We start from the raw sequence: 18,741 nt of genomic DNA, 5'->3' as shown, positions 1-18,741 counted from the left end.
TTCGTCTTAGTAGCACTCTTTTATAACACACTTTATACTATTAACGATATTTACGAATTTATAGCTGCCCATAGCTGAATAGACGTAGGCTTCAGGCGCGTAGGCCGTGGAATAAAAGTTTTCTTTCTCTCTCGCGCTGCGCAATATTTAGTTACCTCAATTGAAACTTATTACTTAAAATAGGATTTAAAATCATTGTTTCGGATCACTGCTATCTTCCACATATTTCAGACAACCGAACAATAATTCAATGCCAACTCAATAATTGTCTTCTCAAGTGTGTGTATTAGGTCGAACTGCGTGGTGAAATCTACTTGGCGGGACAATGTGTGCGCAGCTCAGTGAAGTGTCTGTGTCCATTGTACTTGGGGATGTCTCATGTCTGGACTGACCACATGTGCACGCCGGCGGCCTATGGCGCGGGCTTGTTGTGACTGTAGGGCTGGTTAAGTAGTTCAGGATCAAATGATCTGAACCTGAATCAAACATGGACGATCTGTGAATGAAAAAACATCCCTAAAGGATATCCAAACCAAAAGGCCCGATGCTATCTTACGGATACAGAGGAAGGGCTCAAAATAAAAGTCGACATATAACATGACAACCTGAAGAACCGTTAATCATTAACGCCACTTTATTTATTGCGAAGCTCGGTTTTCTTACATCAAGGAAAGCGCCACAGGCGAGTCCATGACTCATTGTTGTTGCTACATGTAGCTGCAGAATGATTTAATAAGCTGTCCTTGTATGATAACGTCGAGGCTCCTCCTGCCGACTCTCATCAGTTTCAGTGGATTTATTTGAAAACGCGAAAGAAATCCGGAAATTCAGAATTAATTTATTAAAATGATTGCATATACGTTGGAAGATGTTCAACCGACCTTGATTTGCTTAACAATTATTGAACAGTACAGTCTTTGCAATACAAATGCGAAAAGGGAGATATTTAGCAATGTGAACCCAAACAATAGCTTATGTGCTATCTAGCATTTTTTCAAAAGTAACACTCAATTGTTATTATAGAGTGATAACGTTATAATAAAGCCTCAAATGTGATATAATCATCTGTTTAAAAACTGTTCCTCAACCGGCTTTGTATTAATTAGTTATTTTTTATATTTATTTAATCAAACACCCAGCATGATCTTAAATTATAACAAAATAATAGTTTTGTTATTTAGATACATCACCTCGATCAAAGTACTTACACTAACACAAATACCAAATAAGACAGTTCCAGATGTGTAGAAATGTATTTAGTGTGAAATACACTATGCTTGTATTCAAGAAAGGATGCACCTCCCCCCACAGAACATTATGTGACCTACATTTCAACATGTGTGTGGATACAACACACACCACCTGTATTCATCTTTGATCCCACGCAATAATATTACTATTGTTTACTTTGTTAGGACACATTGGTTTTAATTTCCAAAGTATACTTTTTCTCCCGTGCGCCAATAGACAACACAAAACCACAAATGGTTCACAAGATTTTGGATCGCTATAACTTTGATCAACATTTAGCTAACAATGTTCACAGTCGATCATTGTAGGCTTTGCAATTGTTTATGATTTATACTTCTGTTCTATTTCCGTATCACTCAAAATTACCTGATATGTTGTTTACGTTTTGTGTTTAGGTTTACTGCATTGCAGTTTAGCTTTTGACATATCAATGGAAGCGGATGAGACAAAATATTTTTTTCTTCTAATTTACACTTTCAATCTGTGGGCTGGAAACTAAACGTCTGCATCCATGTTTTACGCACTTGAGTGGCAGCTTCTGTTTAGTTGATGTTTAACCTTGAATAGCAGATCAAATACCAATAATTACACTCAAATGGGCCGAAATCAATGGATGTTGAAGCTCAGATAACAAATCCAGTGAAGGCTCCACTTCACCAGGTCCATTTCCTCCTGCACAGAATAGACGGAGAGAGAATGGTTGAAAATACAGAGCTGCAGAGCACACACACACACACACACACACACACACACACACACACACACACACACACACACACACACACACACACACACACACACACACACACACACACACACACACACACACACACACACGCACGCACACACACACCTGCGCACGCACACATGCACGGACTCCAACACACACGCGCGCACACCTTATCCTGTCCCCTCATTTCAGGGATCAAGATCACATCACACGTATCTGCCAAAAACACCTCCAAAAAAATCTTCAAATGAAAATCGGCAACATTCCAGTAATATTTCCAACGCTGGAATACACAATAAGCACCACCCAAGTGAAGCGGGTACAGACTAGTTTGTGAGGAAAAAGTGTGGAGAAAACAAAATAGTAAAAGTTAACGTCATCCAATCGCTTTCATTGGAACAGGAATTCTTACCCCTCTTCCGCTCTTTTCAAGCCTCAGACGGTTCCTTTAAAGCCTGAATAGCCCGGCAGGCTGGATGGCTAGACAGCAACTTTCAACTTGACCTTGGCCTCCAGCCGCGTCTACCCCCTATATCAAAACATGCACACACTGCCGAGTCCAGAGCTGTTTTCTCTCTTTCATATTGTACACATGTCGGAAGACTTTAGAGACTTAAACATGCACTGAAACCAGGATGTTACATCACTTTTCTTTGTTTTTATCTGAAATGGATCTGGAGTTATTTAAAATGGGGTTGCCTGACTGTGTTTAAACATTTGAATGGTTGAATTAAATTGCGTAAAATGTGACGACTTTTGTTTCTACATCCCACTGAATGTGTTGTTTGGGACAGACGGACAAGAATAGCATACGATTGTATCGATGCATCAGAGGGCGGCAGGACGTGTTCAATTCCTTGTAGAACGTGTTCAATTCCTTGTAGAACGTGTTCAATTCCTTGTAGCGTGTACAACATTTCCACACAAGACAATGGAATATTGTTTGCATAACTGTGAATCTCCTTTATTAAATGTATGTGGGAGGATATCGTGTATAGCGAAGCAGACAAAGGATGGCAGTGTGCGTGCGTAAAGGCCAAAAGGCTCTCCATATCAGTTAAATATGTGTCGAGGCATTTTTTTAAATGTTGCCCACTTTTTAATAATCGACCCTTTTTTGAGTTTCAGACATACAATTAAATTATGTATCCCTCTGTTGTGTTAATAAATAATGTGCGATTCTGAAATATAAGCTCATGTAAATAAAATATTAAGCTCTTACGTGTGTCTTACTTTATTATAATAAAGAAACATACATATCATTAGAATCAAACACGGTGAAGACCAATCCCTTTCTACTATATGGTCACCCTACTCCTCCGCATTTTTCTCCATTTAATTATCTGTACAGGGTGATGTTTACCGTCCTCTTTGCATAACCTGGTCACGTGACAACATCTGGGCCAATGGCGGCGCCACCCCTGCGCTCTTGTGCGCGTCAGAGTGGCATTACTCTCTGGGAACCAGTATCTCCTTTTCTCAGTCTCTGTGCTTTTTAAAAAAGAGCCAGAAGCTTCAATGTTGGATGCCGTGCTATGACAACGTCACTGCTCCTCCGTCCTCGCTGGGTCGACCCGTCGGTGATGTTCCTCTACGACAACGGCGGAGGTTCCGATGAAGTCAAGAACATGGAGGGTTTTGCTGGTGGCAACTTTGCGGCGAACCAGTGTAGAAATCTGATGGCGCACCCCGCGTCCCTGGCACCGAGCACGGCTTATTCGTCAAGCGACGTGCCCCCCTCCGGCATGGGCGAGCCAGTGAAACAGTGCAGTCCTTGCTCTGCAGCTCAGAATTCCTCCAGCGCGTCGTTGCCATATGGATACTTCGGTAGCGGCTATTATCCGTGCCGAATGTCGCATCACAGCAGCATTAAGCCCTGTGGAGCGCAGCCCCCCTCCGCGTATGGAGAGAAATACATGGACACGTCTGCCTCGAGCGACGACTTCACCTCCCGGGCAAAGGAATTTGCTTTTTATCCGACCTACTCAACAGGCCCTTACCAACCTGTGCCCAGCTACCTGGACGTCCCTGTCGTGCCAACTCTCAGTCAGTCCGAGGCCAGACACGAGTCCCTGCTACCTATGGAGACCTACCAGCCGTGGACTCTCGCCGCCAACGGCTGGAACGGCCAGGTTTACTGCGCCAAGGAGCAGCCCCAGCCGAGCCACATGTGGAAGTCCTCCATACAAGGTAGGCTATACATCCCTAAAGGTCCAGCCGTTTCAGGACCGAGCTGCTTGGCATGTTAATGTGTGAGCACACATACAAGGTTTGAAATGTCAGTTGCTGCCAAACTGGAGAACAAACGGCACAACAAATAGCGTTGTAACCAAATTATTGAACTGATAAAATCAAATAGTGGAATGGAAATCAAATCTTGACTTTACCTAAAAGTGAATAAATAATCTCAGCGTTTATTTATTTTCTTATGTTTCCCAACCATGACTATTCTTATATATTTGAATGAATCAGCCGTCATTGTAACAGGGTAGTCATCCGTATATTCGACCTGTATTCTTCTATAACACTTCACTCCCCTTTGCAAATCCTGAAAGACTGGATTAGATTGTATAGACAGTGGAAACGTGTGGCTCAGTAATACGCAAATATCAATGTATTGATAGGAAAAATGCATCCAGAGAGTTAAATGTGAAATTGGACCACTTGTTGAGAAGCAGCTCATAACAACTTATTGTCTCTCTTTGTTTTCAGACTCGGTGTCCCACACCGGAGGAGAGTCTGGCTCTTATCGACGTGGAAGAAAGAAGCGCGTGCCATACACCAAGGTGCAACTGAAGGAACTCGAGCGCGAGTACGCCGCCAATAAATTTATCACGAAGGACAAAAGGAGGAGGATATCTGCCCAGACCAACCTGTCCGAGAGACAGGTCACGATATGGTTTCAGAACAGACGAGTAAAGGAGAAGAAAGTTGTCCACAAATTGAAACCCAGCTAGTTTATTTATTTTTATTTTTTATTATTACGGACAATAGGCTATCTGTGGGAGAAACACGCACACACACACACACACACACACACACACACACACACACACACACACACACACACACACACACACACACACACACACACACACACACACACACACACACACACACACACACACAGACACACACACACCTACACGCACGCACACACGCACACACACACACGCGCACACACCCACACAAACGTAAACATATGTGTTTGCACGCGCACGTTTGGACTCATGGACACCAACACTCGTTCCTGACTGAACATGATTCATTTCTATGTTACCAAATAATTTCCCGGAGCTTCTGGAACAAAATGTCTGAGGCCTCTGATGAATGCTGGACCCTCCTGCCACTTGCTGTAAAACGGCGTTTTGATTAAGGAGCATGGAGGAAAAAAAAGAGAAAATATATATAGCTGCATTTTTTGAGATTTCTTTTTTGTGTAAGTTTTGTTTTTCTCGACATGCTCACTCAACACAGGAACACAGACCCCAGTTCAGAGAGGTGTGCGCCACCGAGCTACGCCTTTATCTGCAACTTTATCGACGGTGATAAAACTGCGAAGATTCACAGGAAGTGATGGTGTTAGGGATTTGGACCTTGGAAATGTTAAATATTAATCTCTACCGGCTTCCTTTTTTAAAACCTAACTCACATGCTGAGCTTGTATGAAGTTTGGTCTTATCATATGAACCCGTGCCCCACATGCAATCCACGGTGCAATTCTTATTATAATGCTTAGATAATCGTTCGCGATATGTGATCATGTCAATCATATCTTTTTATAATGTGTGCGTATTCATGTGGTTGTACATAAAGTAAATTCCGGCTTGTTATCCAGGTTATTTGTGTGTGAGTCCAGTATGTCGGTGTTAAAGTCCGTCCCAATAAAATACGGACTTTGTTGACCTTTATCTTGTTATGTTGAACATGGATCTCTTTCATGGCATGACACGATCATACCTCAGTTTGGTTTTATTTAATCTTTTTGGCTAAATTGCTCCTCCGTTGTCGCTGCAATTTTAAATACAGTTTTAAGGCCCATACTTCTGCTGCATGACACAACTATGGTGTACATGGTATCTTGTGGCCATTTTGCTGTTTAAGTAACAGCTTTTTCTATCCAGAAGAAGATACTTACGGAACATTTAAATTGTATAAGTCCGATATTTGCAATGTGTACTTGAGTCCTGTTCTGGCAAAGGAGGGAACTAGTCAGTTGTGGCTGATTTGTGTTGAAATATAGGCGGACATTGCCATCTAGCGGCGATACTGAGATCATACCCAAAGGGATTATCAATGGTCATAGCGCTTTACAAAATGTACTGAATAAAAATAATAATAATGTCCATGGTAATAATGATATTAATAATAACCATTTTATTTTAATTGAATTATATAATAATTAACTAACTAGTTGGCCTACGACTGAGACAGTGACCATGATAAACAGACGCCCGTGTATAGCAGAAACATTGTTGTTTAAATTAATAAAAATATAAGCCTCTTAAACTCAAAACATATTTCCCCTGATTCATTCGCAATGACTGTGACATGTCAATTAATCACTTGAATATTTACAAGGAAATTTAATATTGAAGGGTGTTAAAGTGAACTTGTGTACTTTCTTTCTCCAAATATGTCCTTGTGCTTTTGTTTCACGTTAAAAGTAATATCCGTATTAGAAGTTTCTTTGAAATACAAGTCACGCTTTAAGTAAATTGATGGACTAGTTATGCCTACATTGCCTCAATGGGTTGTTTTTACTGAGATGCAGATATTTTACATTTACGTTTAAAGTTGTTATAATTGTATCATTTTTCTGCTCAAAGAAAATTATCAGCCCGAAAACCTAGATTTTAACAGCATTTAACAAAATGTAGGGAACTCGTTTTAAATGACAGATGCCACCGTGTCGATATGTTGCATGACATTACAAGTCAACTTTAATAAGCATTCAACCGCGTTATTGTGTTCCTCCTTTAAGCCAGGCCTACAGCACAGCAGTGCGTAAATATCCAAAGGCCTATTGACAAATGTCACAATGCAATATAAATAATTATATTTCTTTTTTTACAATTTCTGGAAACGTTCCATTGATATTGGATTAATCGCGAACGATATATTGTTAAAATGTATTGATGTAATGTTGAATGTTAATTTGGTACAATATATCGAAATGATTGGAAATGTTTTTTTATGGAAACACGTCACTTAAAAAATGGCCACTATTGGAAAACACCTGCGCTGTACCAACACTATAGGTGAATTGCACTTTTAATGTAATATAATTTAATCAGAATACATTTTAATTTCGTTGTGTTGTAGAAGCAAACATGTGCTTGTACTAGAACAATATTGACGGCGTGCCCAGCGGCATCGTTGTTCACTCACATGGTGGCTTGTGTGAATATTTGCTTGTTCTAAAATATTTTCATTTTGAATGACTAAGTGCAACCAAAAACGCAACTTCCCACAAGGCTTGTTTTGGCTGCATTACTGAATGTGATTCAATCCTACTGCAGTCAGTTGTCCAAGCAAGTCTCTCCTCATTCGGAGCTCCAGCTCTTCTAGCTGACCTTCACACCTGTTCGGCTGCCTGATTTACTTGGCGATGTAACTGATTTGATTTTTTTTTAGATGGAACAGTTTGTATTCTTTTAATAATTTCAATCACGTAGCCCATGGCTGATATGTCTATTTTTATTTCTTTTTCGCAACTATAGAAAACGCACATGCCTGTAGGTTATACTCTTACACAAGTTGTATCGTTATTGTCATTTATAATATGTTTTAGTTTTTGCTTTGCATGTTCTAACAAGCCTAAACGTGAATAACTTCACCTACTACAAAATATATAGCATGGAAGGCTAATTATGTTTTTTATTAAATAAATACATCTATAAATCCTTATCTAGAACCTGGATGATAAATTATGTGGCTACTTTAAGTATTATTAATCCAATTGTTAGTACTATTTGTCATAGTTGTTGTTATTAAAACAAATTGTGACTGTTAGTGTATCTCGGCTACATATTCTGTTTTTTATTTATTTAAACTTTATATATCTCATTTTAGTCAGTCTTGTTTTTGAACATGTCTAACATTCTCGTAATAAGAGCTACATTTACTTTTCATAGTTCAAAAGCCTCCTTGGTTCAGTTTTGTAAATAATCTGTAAATTAATTAACGTAAACAAACATGATTAGGGATTATTCACACAGTCGGTTTAAGGCTGAAGGGTTTTCTAAAATAGTTAGCCGTCTCATATCTGGTGTTTATGATATCTATACATGGCCAGCTGGCTGATGAGAGACACACCACATAAATGTGAAACAGATACGCTCCCGAGCACGGAATGCAGCGTGGCCGCCCTGGTCACACGTCCTCTGACGTAGGCACGGCGGGGCGCGCACGTGTTACACAATCAATTCAGAGATGGGATAAATGTGTGATGTCTGACTGCTCAGGGCGTCTTGTAGTCCAAAAACACTCGACCGGAAATGCGGAAGTTTCAGAGCGGAAATGGGCTGCAGTCACGTGATGGCGAGGCCGTTCATTGGCTGCAATCGAGCAAAGCAGCAATCTATTGGTTTGTGAAGACCAAAACAATGCTCGAGGTCCCGCCTCCACTATGACACGCAGAGTGGTAGTCCAAAACACACAGCACGATGCTCCGCCTCTCACGCCTCCTCCTCCTCCCCCTCTTCCTCCTCCTCCTCCTCCTAATGTCTATGGGTAAGCACATCGGGACTGTGGAAAACTGGAGTTCTGCCGCCACACTAAGGCAAAAATAGTGAATTACAGTTAATTCAATTTTCAGACATGGTTCAATTAACCTATTCTCCACTTTATTAAAAATCTACATAGATTCCCATGTATTATTTGCTTTAAGCACAAGTAAGTGCTGTGGTAAAGTCAGAAGGAAATACTGTTCTGTTAAAGGCGTTTTTAAACTATCATAAAGGATACCTCATTTTGACTAATCGATTCCGTCGGACATTAACAGTGAAAATAGTCTTTTGTTAAAGAAATAATCAAGTTACGGTTATATTCGTCAAATAATTAAATACAATTTGTTCAGAGTCTGTATGAAGGCTAATATTTAGGCCAAAACTCAATATAATCAAATAAACTGAAACGTTTTGAGGTGTTTTGATCAGTGAATCGGTCATGAGCGCGGTGGGTGTCTGGGTGAACACAGACAGGCCAACAGCGTTGCTCTTTACATTGACCTTCGCGGTGTCCGTAATGGTGGCGCGGCCTGCAACCTTCAGCCACTCAACAATACAGCTCTGGTCAAGATTGAAAGAACACATTTGGGAGATAATCTCGTAATACACCACAAAAATCTGAGCAGACATTTGTTAAAAACGTAATCTCGGTCAATAGGCCTATAGGATTTTTTGACCGAGATTACGTGAACACCCGTTTACTTCATCAGACGGGCTGTTCCTGTCCTGGTCTCGTGCGGTTTGAAATATTAATACATAAAATGTACTGTGTTAATTCATGAAGGGTGTATAGATATGTTTTTGAAGGAAAGACACACATTTTGGATTGAGTCATGGATTAAAGTGGAGGCAGGCGGTCGGTTTTGTTTGCCATTCTTTAGCAATTCTCTCAAGAAGAACAAAGATATTTCACGTTGATAACAACGACTACATATACAAGTGTAAGACTATTCCTTATCAAGCAGGATAATTCGTAATGTGTAATATCGGGCTATGAAATATACGGAATTTAATTGAATTGAATTATCGATAGGTGTTTACCAAAAGCGATATGGGAGATGTAGAAATCTTTCTTTGAAAATGTTTTTAAAACGCTGCAGATGCTTCAAATTCGTGTCTTCTCTCCGCAATAGTCCAACAATAAATGCGTAGGGGCTTTTCCCGAGTAAACTATAGGTCAGTATAGTTGAACTAAAGATCAATTATGTTTTTTAAACGTGAGTTTGAACCCTTTTTAAGAACCTGGATCAGTTTACATATTTGAACAAAACAATGAGGTTTGTTCCTCGTTGATAATTGTGCATGTTCATAAGGTATACATGAAGGAAACATGTAATTCTGTGGCGACATCTTCGTTGAAGTTCGTGGTTCAAAACAACCCTGTTTAGCTGGCGAAGAGTAAATACTGTAAGTCCACATGACTGTTAAACGATATTTTCACACAATGAACAAATAAATACTATTTTGGAAGATGAGAAAACGCAATGGCGTGCGCATTTCTTCTGAGAGAAATACTGTGTCGGATTGGTTTGACTTAATTACAAATGCCACGTCAGCTGCGACTGCTAAATATATAATACGATTTATTATTATGTTATTGTTTATAATATGCTGAAAACCAACTAAATATCGAGAGGAGAGACTCTTAGTAGAAGGTAAATCTTAAAATTAACCAAGAGACGAAAAACACCCTTCAAATAATAAACCTACTATTCACATGCTTAATTTATACTCTTTTTTATCATTACTTATTATTAGAATTATGAAAATGTACTTTTTGAGCATGTGCACATAATTCCCTTTCCAATTGTGCTATATCTTTCCTGTATTTTCAGCCACCAGCTAATGCGCAATAAAGACGAGGCATGACGCCATGGCCTATAGTTTCTACATTGTGGCTTCCTTTTTTAAATGAAGATGAAGCCCTAACAGTACACTTACATTTGAGTCTGTCTGTATTTTCTTCTCTATCTCTTCTTCCTTTGTAAAATTGCATTTATCCCCCACTGAAGTGCAGTGTAAGTCCTTTTGTCCATGTCTCCTGCTGACGCCTCGTTTCCCAGGATACCCTCTACAGGCCAATCCAGCATTGTGAGTCTCCACTGGTGAGTCAGAGGTGCTCCCGTTGACCATGGAGTTGGTCAGTTCCCTGCATGCCTGTGTGGTCCGCCTGGCCCTCTGTCGTCGCCATCGCTGTCGGCCCACATTTCTTTCATCTGTGGATAAATCAACAGTTGTTCGCCGAATCAGGTTCAAATATACAGATATATATGTATGTATATATTTTTTTGCACCTCGTTCATTTGTTCGCCACTAAGTGCTGTGATTGTTTCGTGTTTCAGTCTCATGGTTTTATAATCCCCCCCTATACTCCAGAGTTGTATCAGTGTATCCAGACACACAACAGCTGAACCAAGACCATCTCATTGAAGTTAGAAAACGCTTCTTATTTTTTTAAGTAAACATGAACGCGCCAATATAGATTTTCAAAGGATGTTTTGTCTGAAAATTCTACATCTATTCAGGAGTTAATAGTTGTGTTTGGGTTGTACGACGACCACTGTCCAGTGTGCACGTGCACCAAGCGCCTCCATGTTGAAGTTCCTTGTTGTGCTCATTGAATATGTGTATAATTGTGCATCAAACGGTCACATGGTACCCGTCTTGTTATTGTGTCACACTGTGTATTTTTTCGGACTCCCGTTTGAGCACACTGTGCTCCAGACCTTGTTCTCACTTTGAGATGGAGATTAGAGTCAATAGATGCTTTGAGGGGCAGGTGTGGTGGCCCAGTTTTCCACCATAAAATGAAAACAAAAAACCTCCTGTAAAGCTCGGGGCTTTTTATTTCACTTGAAGACTTAAACTACAGGAGGTTTCTCTGCAGGACACTTGCAGGCGCCTATTTAGCCTGTTTTACAGCCCGAAGCCCTACCTGACGTTAAACTGTACTTTCAGATCCTCCCCACACTTGATTGTTTACTTGTTGTCTAACAAGGTTTTATGGCACACGGCTTGGTGTGTCCGTCTCATGGACACAAACACTGCGCTTCTATCGCTCAGGAAGCTATACACTTCATTTAAAGTGAAATATGCTGGGTTAATGTCTGTGAATTTATATTATATAATTGTTTGATTTTAGATTTCCGTCTAATTATTGTCTAATTATATTACTAAAGTGTACGAAAACAGCAGGAATTCGAGACGGAGTAAAGCTCTTCTCTTCACGTAAAGGCCATTAAAAACAGTGTCCCTGAGTAAATACTGATTATCTTTATCTCCATGTCAACTCTCCTCCATAGTCGTTCGTGGTCATATGACCACCAGTCAGTGCATTCATGTTTATCTTTCAGGCTCCATGTGTCCTTGTTTGTCCAAATCTGATTTTACCTGAATATTGTCACGGTCAACGTATTATAAACACAATACGTTTTGATGAGAGCAATTATCCCAAATACTAAGAGTAATAATAAGTGGTTTACTATTGCTAAATTAAAATATATACCTGTACCTTATAAAAGCTCAACTAAGCCCTATATATCTCTGGTGGTGCACTATGTGTATGAAGGTGAGATTCGCTGGACTCAGCTCCGAGTTAGAGATTCACATTATCGAGTATACTCTTGTAACCTAAAGTCTGCGTAAACGTAGAAGCAATTAAAGGAACTCCATCCGGGGCACAGAGGGCCCTTTGCTCTTTGTAAAAGACCCTCTCCCTCCCCCGAACTTGAAGTCGACCGTACAGACAAAGCTTTGGCTTTGAGAGCCTTTACGCAGCGCCAGACAGCAGTTGTGAAGACCAAAACACGCACAAGCTGGAACACAAATACAAAACACATTGGACATATAACAATTGGCTTTTATTTATTTGTGTTACGCGTGTCATTATTATTGAACTAATTGTTTACATTTGTTTAGCCAAAATGTTTAGAAAAAAGCGTGTATTTATTGCCAGCCGACATCTTACCTTAGTGGTTTACAGACATGCTATGGTTCTACGTCGTTTAAAATCCAGCTGCTGACTTTGAGTCCGCGTTGGTGGCAACTTCCTCTCACGCCTGTTTTGTGGTGTCTGTCTGGCCGGGGAGAGAAAAAACGCAGCAGAATACTATAGCAGCTATAAAAATGCAGGTCTGTCCAGAGCAGGCTTTGGTTTTCCTGGGCATCCTGTGCTCAATTACACCTTAAAAGCTTCAGCACAAGTCATAGAATGTGTCCGAATGGACTGAGAGGCGGAGCATGTGGTCGCAAAGGCGCTGGAGTTGTTTGTGCCCCTGCAATTTATCAAATAAAATAGCTTGCTAGCAGGACGGTGCAAAAAAACATGCATGATTTTTTTCTTTCTTTCTGTTTTGATAGACTCGTATTGCGTTTATTTGCGCTTGCAGAGTCTTAGTGTGTGAAATTGTAAGGTTGTGTTTCACATGTGCCATCAGGAACTCCTTGGACCCGAATGTGCCCAGCGGGCTGTGGGGCCAGGCCAGCCGCGGCGGTCTTAATCCTAGCTCAGGTCTCTTATTCACAGCACATTAGAGTCAAGTTGCAGCCTCTCCAAATCAAGCTGCACGGTGGCCTCGGAGCAGACAGTCATGTGCACTGCGACATGTTTACCTAATCTAAAAAAATCCCAAATCCATTCATTTGAAAAAGATAATTGTCCACTTTAATCTGAATTTGCCTTAGCTTCCGGAGAAATTATACATTCACACATTACGAATTTCTGTCGGACAATAACACACGTTATTCATAATCAGGATTTGAAAGAAAATGTCGCACGCACATTTCGAGCTATACAACTGTGAAATACAGCTGCAGGTATTTTGAAATATTGCAACATGATCCGTTAAGAACATTTTTATAATGAGCATGTGTTGGTATTTTCGCAATTGTATAGATGCTTAGGGGCAATACAAATACAAAATAGGTTTTGATGAATATTAAGTAATTCATTCATTCATAAAGTCATTTCTAAATTTCATGAATCGGTCTTCTTACTGGACGACGCACATTTGGCTCCACATTCGTACCAACACGAACAGAAAAATATGTGCGTAAAAGTTGAATTTGGCGATGTTTGGAGCTGTTGTTGCCTCCATTAAATATGAGACAAACTAGAGAAATATGATGAGAATAATTCCGAAATATAATCAATGTGTTATATTATAAAAGTTGTTACATTTGACTATTGAAATTATGATCATTTCTTGAGCATTTTCCTCAGTTAGCCTCTTCGTCTGAGGTGTGTCGTTTCTTTTACTCTCACTCACTCGTAAATACCAAATATAATAATAACATATGTATTGCTCTAAACTTGACCGTTTATTGGTCTAAGGTTTCTCAGGCCACCAACATGTTATTGCCAGGTTTAAATATGTATTATGTTCACTCTGAATATTACTATCCTGTCCTGTATTTATTTAGTCAACATTTCAGTTTGGTCTGTGTTAAGCTACTGTTACTAACACAAGGCTGTAGCCTGTTGAAACATTAGCCGCTACTTTGAACATGACCCTGATAACCAAATGCCCACTGGGCCAAATGCTATATTGTAAACAAATGATGATGACTAAGAGGTTTCTAAACGCAGACTTTAAAGATAAGCTGGTTGTCTCCTTCCTCCAATTCAGGTCAATGTTGTCAATGCACATGTTATTGTCAGGTAGGGTTTGGACATGTTATCTTGCAGACTCTTTTACGCGCATTGTGTACATAACTCCAAAACAAGAAAAACTAGAAAAGCTTAAAGTGCGCCAAAACAATATTTTTTTCAGGACACAGTGTGGAAAAGCAGATCTGGGAAATTGATAATAATATTCGAGCTAACACTTCGATTAAAATACCACATCGCTCTTAAAACCACCATAGTTGTCTCCCTCTGACGTTATGTTAAGGAATTCATATTTAAGCCGACATAAAGCAACAATGCCACGCTTTAGGACAAATAGCAGCCTCTTACACTATACACACACTCTTTCTCTTCTCTTCAAACGCAACACCCCCCTCCCCCCAACACACTCTCACACACATACACACACACCTACACGCACACACAAGCAGGCACGCACACGCATATACACAGCCTGAAAATCTGTCAATTTCTGCCGTGTGGTCACGTGACCTCCTCCTCCGTAGAGTGGATGGAGATGGCTCTCCACGTCAGCCTATACGTCTCCAAATGTCTGCTTGGCGAACTTGCTTCAAAGAGGCAGGAGGCACGGCGCTTCAGAGCCATGTTCAGGGCGGTTATAGAGGATTCAAACCCCAACAAAGAGTTATAGAAGAGGGTGAACTACGATGATGGATTTTGACGAAAGGGTCCCCGTCGGATCGAACATGTATTTGCCCAGCTGCACTTATTACGTGTCGACGGGGGCTGATTTCTCCGGTCTTCCCTCGTTTTTATCCCAGACCCCGTCCACCCGCCCCATGACATACTCTTACTCATCTAACCTGCCGCAGGTCCAACCCGTCAGAGAGGTAACGTTCAGGGACTATGCAGCCATTGAAGCGTCTGGTAAATGGCCGCACCGGGGAAACTTGCCCCACGGCTACCCCACCACGGAGGACATGGTGCACCGGGACTATCGTTCGGCTCAAACTGCCGTCGTAGGGGACATGTTCGGTAAAAACAGCCCCGCAGCCGCCGCCGCCGCGTACCACCACCATCACCACCACCATACGAGCGCCAGCTCCGCATCCAGCAACTTCTACGGTAACGTGGGTAGAAACGGCGTGCTGCCTCAAGTCTTCGACCAGTTTTACGAAACGACGTACGGGAACGCGTCGGAGAGCTCCTCCACGCACGGCTACTCAGGGGACAAAACGACGAGCAAGCAGCCCAGCTCGGCGCCGGAGGACGAACCGTCGGGCAGGGACGCGGAGGCGAAGGAGCAGCGGGATGAGGCGAGCAGCCCGCAGTTATCTTCCGGCAACAGTGAGGAGAAATCCAGCAGCAGCAGTACGTATTAAAGTCAGCGCCTCGGTTATGAGAGAAAGTTTGCAATCTTGCGCGCTGCTGTTAAATTTTTTATATGCTGTTTTATAAGCATATAAGGTTTATAGAGGGCCTGTAGACCCCCCACCCCCAACACAACTTTCTTATAAACTGCAGGATCACGTGTTTGGAATTGAAATTGGCCGTGAAAGACATGAGGCTGGTGGGTTTTTTCTGCAACACTCACCGACGTTACCAAAAAGCACCCATGGTTATCAATGTGAATTTGTATAAGTTTCCACGCGTTAATTCCATGCGTTATGAACGTGCTTGTTTCACGGTTTCTGAGCACTGAGCAGCATTTGCATGTAATGAGGGTTTAAGGTTTAGCGGGCACGAGCTCTTGTGTTAAAGCCATCATCGACCCATTTAGAGTTACCTCTTTGTGTTTTTTTAAACTATACCACTACTATTACTACGACTACAACTATACTACTACAACTACTACAACAACAACAACTACTACTACTACTACTACTACTACTACTACTACTACTACTACTACTACTACTACTACTACTACTACTACAACTACTACTACTACTACTACTACTACTATTAATATTATTATTAAAACGGTCTAATGCATGGTCTCCTTTCCCTGTTGATATTTGCTAATGTTTAAAAGGGAGCATATTGTTTTCGTTTGCTAAAAAAAGGTTAAAGCTATAACCTATTATCTAGCGAACCAGGACGAATGGCTTAGTACTTGTTCCAGTGTAATTTAATATCCTTTGTGACACTTGGAATCATGAAATATGAAATATGCTATTAATGCTTTGTGTTGAGGAAATCCACTCATGCGGCAACATCCAGGATGTATAAATCTATGTGTTACATAGTCAGGGCTAATTTGAAATGTTAATATTTTTTCTGACAAGTACACTTTCTTTTGTGTGCCTTCCAGGTGGACAGAGGACCCGTAAAAAAAGGTGCCCTTATTCCAAATATCAGATCAGAGAACTTGAAAGAGAATTCTTTTTCAGCGTGTACATTAACAAGGAGAAACGCCTGCAACTCTCTCGGATGCTCAACCTCACCGACCGACAAGTGAAGATTTGGTTTCAGAACCGTCGCATGAAGGAGAAGAAACTGAACAGAGATCGATTACATTACTACACGTCCAACCCTCTGCTTTAGGGGCCACAGGAGCCCCGTGACAGCTTCCTAAGTCCTGCGCTGTGGGACCGACCGCGTTTACAGACAGACTGACTCTCCGGTGACGTCGTGCACCACATTGGCCGCGACAGCAGCGACACTGCTCAATGCTTGATTCCAAGTTCGAGGACAACAGTATCCTGCGATGGGAATTACCGACAGAATGAACAATGAATTCAGCCAGGCTGTGGACTTTGATTTCACTCCTCAAACTCTCTTGAGGAGAATGTAGAAAAAGATTTGTTGTTAATATTATTGTGATTCACAGACGCCTTGTTTATCTTCCTTTCTCGCGAACAGAAATTAGTCACTAATTGACTGGCCCCGTGTATTTTGTAATCAAAATATTTTGTTTTAACTTTCTTTCTGTTTTTAAAGTCAGAAAAATTGTGGATTTTTGGACGATGGTGGCTATGTACTTAAATAACTGAAATTATATTGGTGTGACCAAACAATGAGTTCAAACGGATGAGAATGTAATGTGATTATGTTTTGTGTGCTTATTTATTGTGTGGCCACTCGTTTACTATCTCCTTTGATGCCATGGCTAACCAAGTCGAAGTCCATTATTACGAGCAGGCTATTGGGATTCCGTGTTGAGTCTGGGCTGACCTTTTGTCGTCTTTCCAGTATAGCCTGCAGAATGAGGGCTATACGTATTTATATGTTGCGTATATTTCAACACCCGAATCCATTTTGTCTTTTGGGATTTTTTTGGAGACTATCAGTCGAGTATTGATAATGCAGGCCCAAACCAGAGAGATAAGCTTGTCCACTGGATCCTATGCAGTTGCACTGAGGTACAGGTCCAACATATGCACACAGGTATGCAGCGGGCCTGTTTGGTCTGATATTGATACACATAACAGAATATTTTTTTCATTACTCGTGATCCTTTGGTACTTGCTATCTGACAAAGATTTTAAAAAAGCTACATTTTCCAGTGTGGTAACAGGGCAATGCTGGTCAGGGTCATTGCATTGAATCAATTGCTAGGTATGCCCAATTGTGTATTATACTATATTTCCAAATAAAAAACAAATGAAAAGATCATTGACAAAAAAAGTCTCCGTTGTTTTTGTTTCCCCCAACTTTTTCTTTTTGGTGAATAAAATGGCGCACATGTGAAACATGTTAAGCATGCACGCAAAATCCACATATTCTCTGCTTAAATTTGACAAATATATACATTCAAACAATGAACTATCCAACCTAGAGGGACACACACATAAACATGTTTATGTTAAGCCTTTTAAATAAGTTAATACATAATTACAAAATACTAATTAACCTTTTTTTCACCAATTGTTCTCCAATATTCTAAAATGTAAATGTGTTTCGATATATTAAATATAGATATAAACTTAAAAAAATAAGTATAATACCTCTGCTGTCAAATGTCCTGCAATTATGTTCATCCCCAAATGTCTCAATATTTCGAGCCATGAACAATATTGTGCGACTCTTGTGTTCCATCTGAAGGAAATAACTATATTGAACCACTGCAGATCAACTTTTTGTTGTCAAACATTTGGTATTTCGCCATACAATTTATTTTCTATTCGTGTTTCACTCTTTCTCTCTGTAGTTCTGTTGTGTGCAAGCTTTCATTACGCTGATTGGCTTTGGAAACACTGTTCCAACAGCAGTCTCCTTTGGCGAGGAGTCGCCATTTTCTGCTGTAATCACGGTGTTTATGGGAGCTAGCCGCAGCGCATTGGCGTTCATATATGACAGTCAAAAGGGCCATAAACGCAGGAAGAGAGGCTGAAGTTTATGGTTGCCTCTCTCTGCCATAGTCCGGCCTTGCCTTGCGCATCCTTTACTGCGCGCTGGAATTCCGTCCCTAATTACGGGACATCCTCCCCGTTGCCGCA

General features: G+C 40.7%; 2 protein-coding genes across 2 annotated transcripts; both read left to right on the top strand.

Moving 5' to 3' along the window:
- The first annotated feature begins 3,461 nt into the window (after positions 1-3,461).
- LOC130193435 (homeobox protein Hox-A13a) lies at positions 3,462-5,823 on the top strand. Its single transcript, XM_056413862.1, has 2 exons — positions 3,462-4,171; positions 4,694-5,823. Exons 1-2 carry the CDS (start codon positions 3,517-3,519, stop codon positions 4,936-4,938), a joined length of 900 nt encoding a protein of 299 aa, XP_056269837.1. The 5' UTR covers positions 3,462-3,516; the 3' UTR covers positions 4,939-5,823.
- Positions 5,824-14,795: 8,972 nt separating this feature from the next.
- hoxa11a (homeobox A11a) lies at positions 14,796-17,915 on the top strand. The gene is made up of 2 exons (XM_056414785.1): positions 14,796-15,670; positions 16,614-17,915. The coding sequence occupies exons 1-2, from the start codon at positions 15,007-15,009 to the stop codon at positions 16,844-16,846; spliced, it is 897 nt and encodes a 298-aa protein (XP_056270760.1). The 5' UTR covers positions 14,796-15,006; the 3' UTR covers positions 16,847-17,915.
- Positions 17,916-18,741: the final 826 nt, after the last annotated feature.

The sequence above is a fragment of the Pseudoliparis swirei genome, chromosome 1 (assembly GCF_029220125.1).
Source record: "Pseudoliparis swirei isolate HS2019 ecotype Mariana Trench chromosome 1, NWPU_hadal_v1, whole genome shotgun sequence".
NCBI lineage: Eukaryota > Metazoa > Chordata > Actinopteri > Perciformes > Liparidae > Pseudoliparis > Pseudoliparis swirei.
This window is presented reverse-complemented; position numbering and strand designations above follow the sequence as displayed.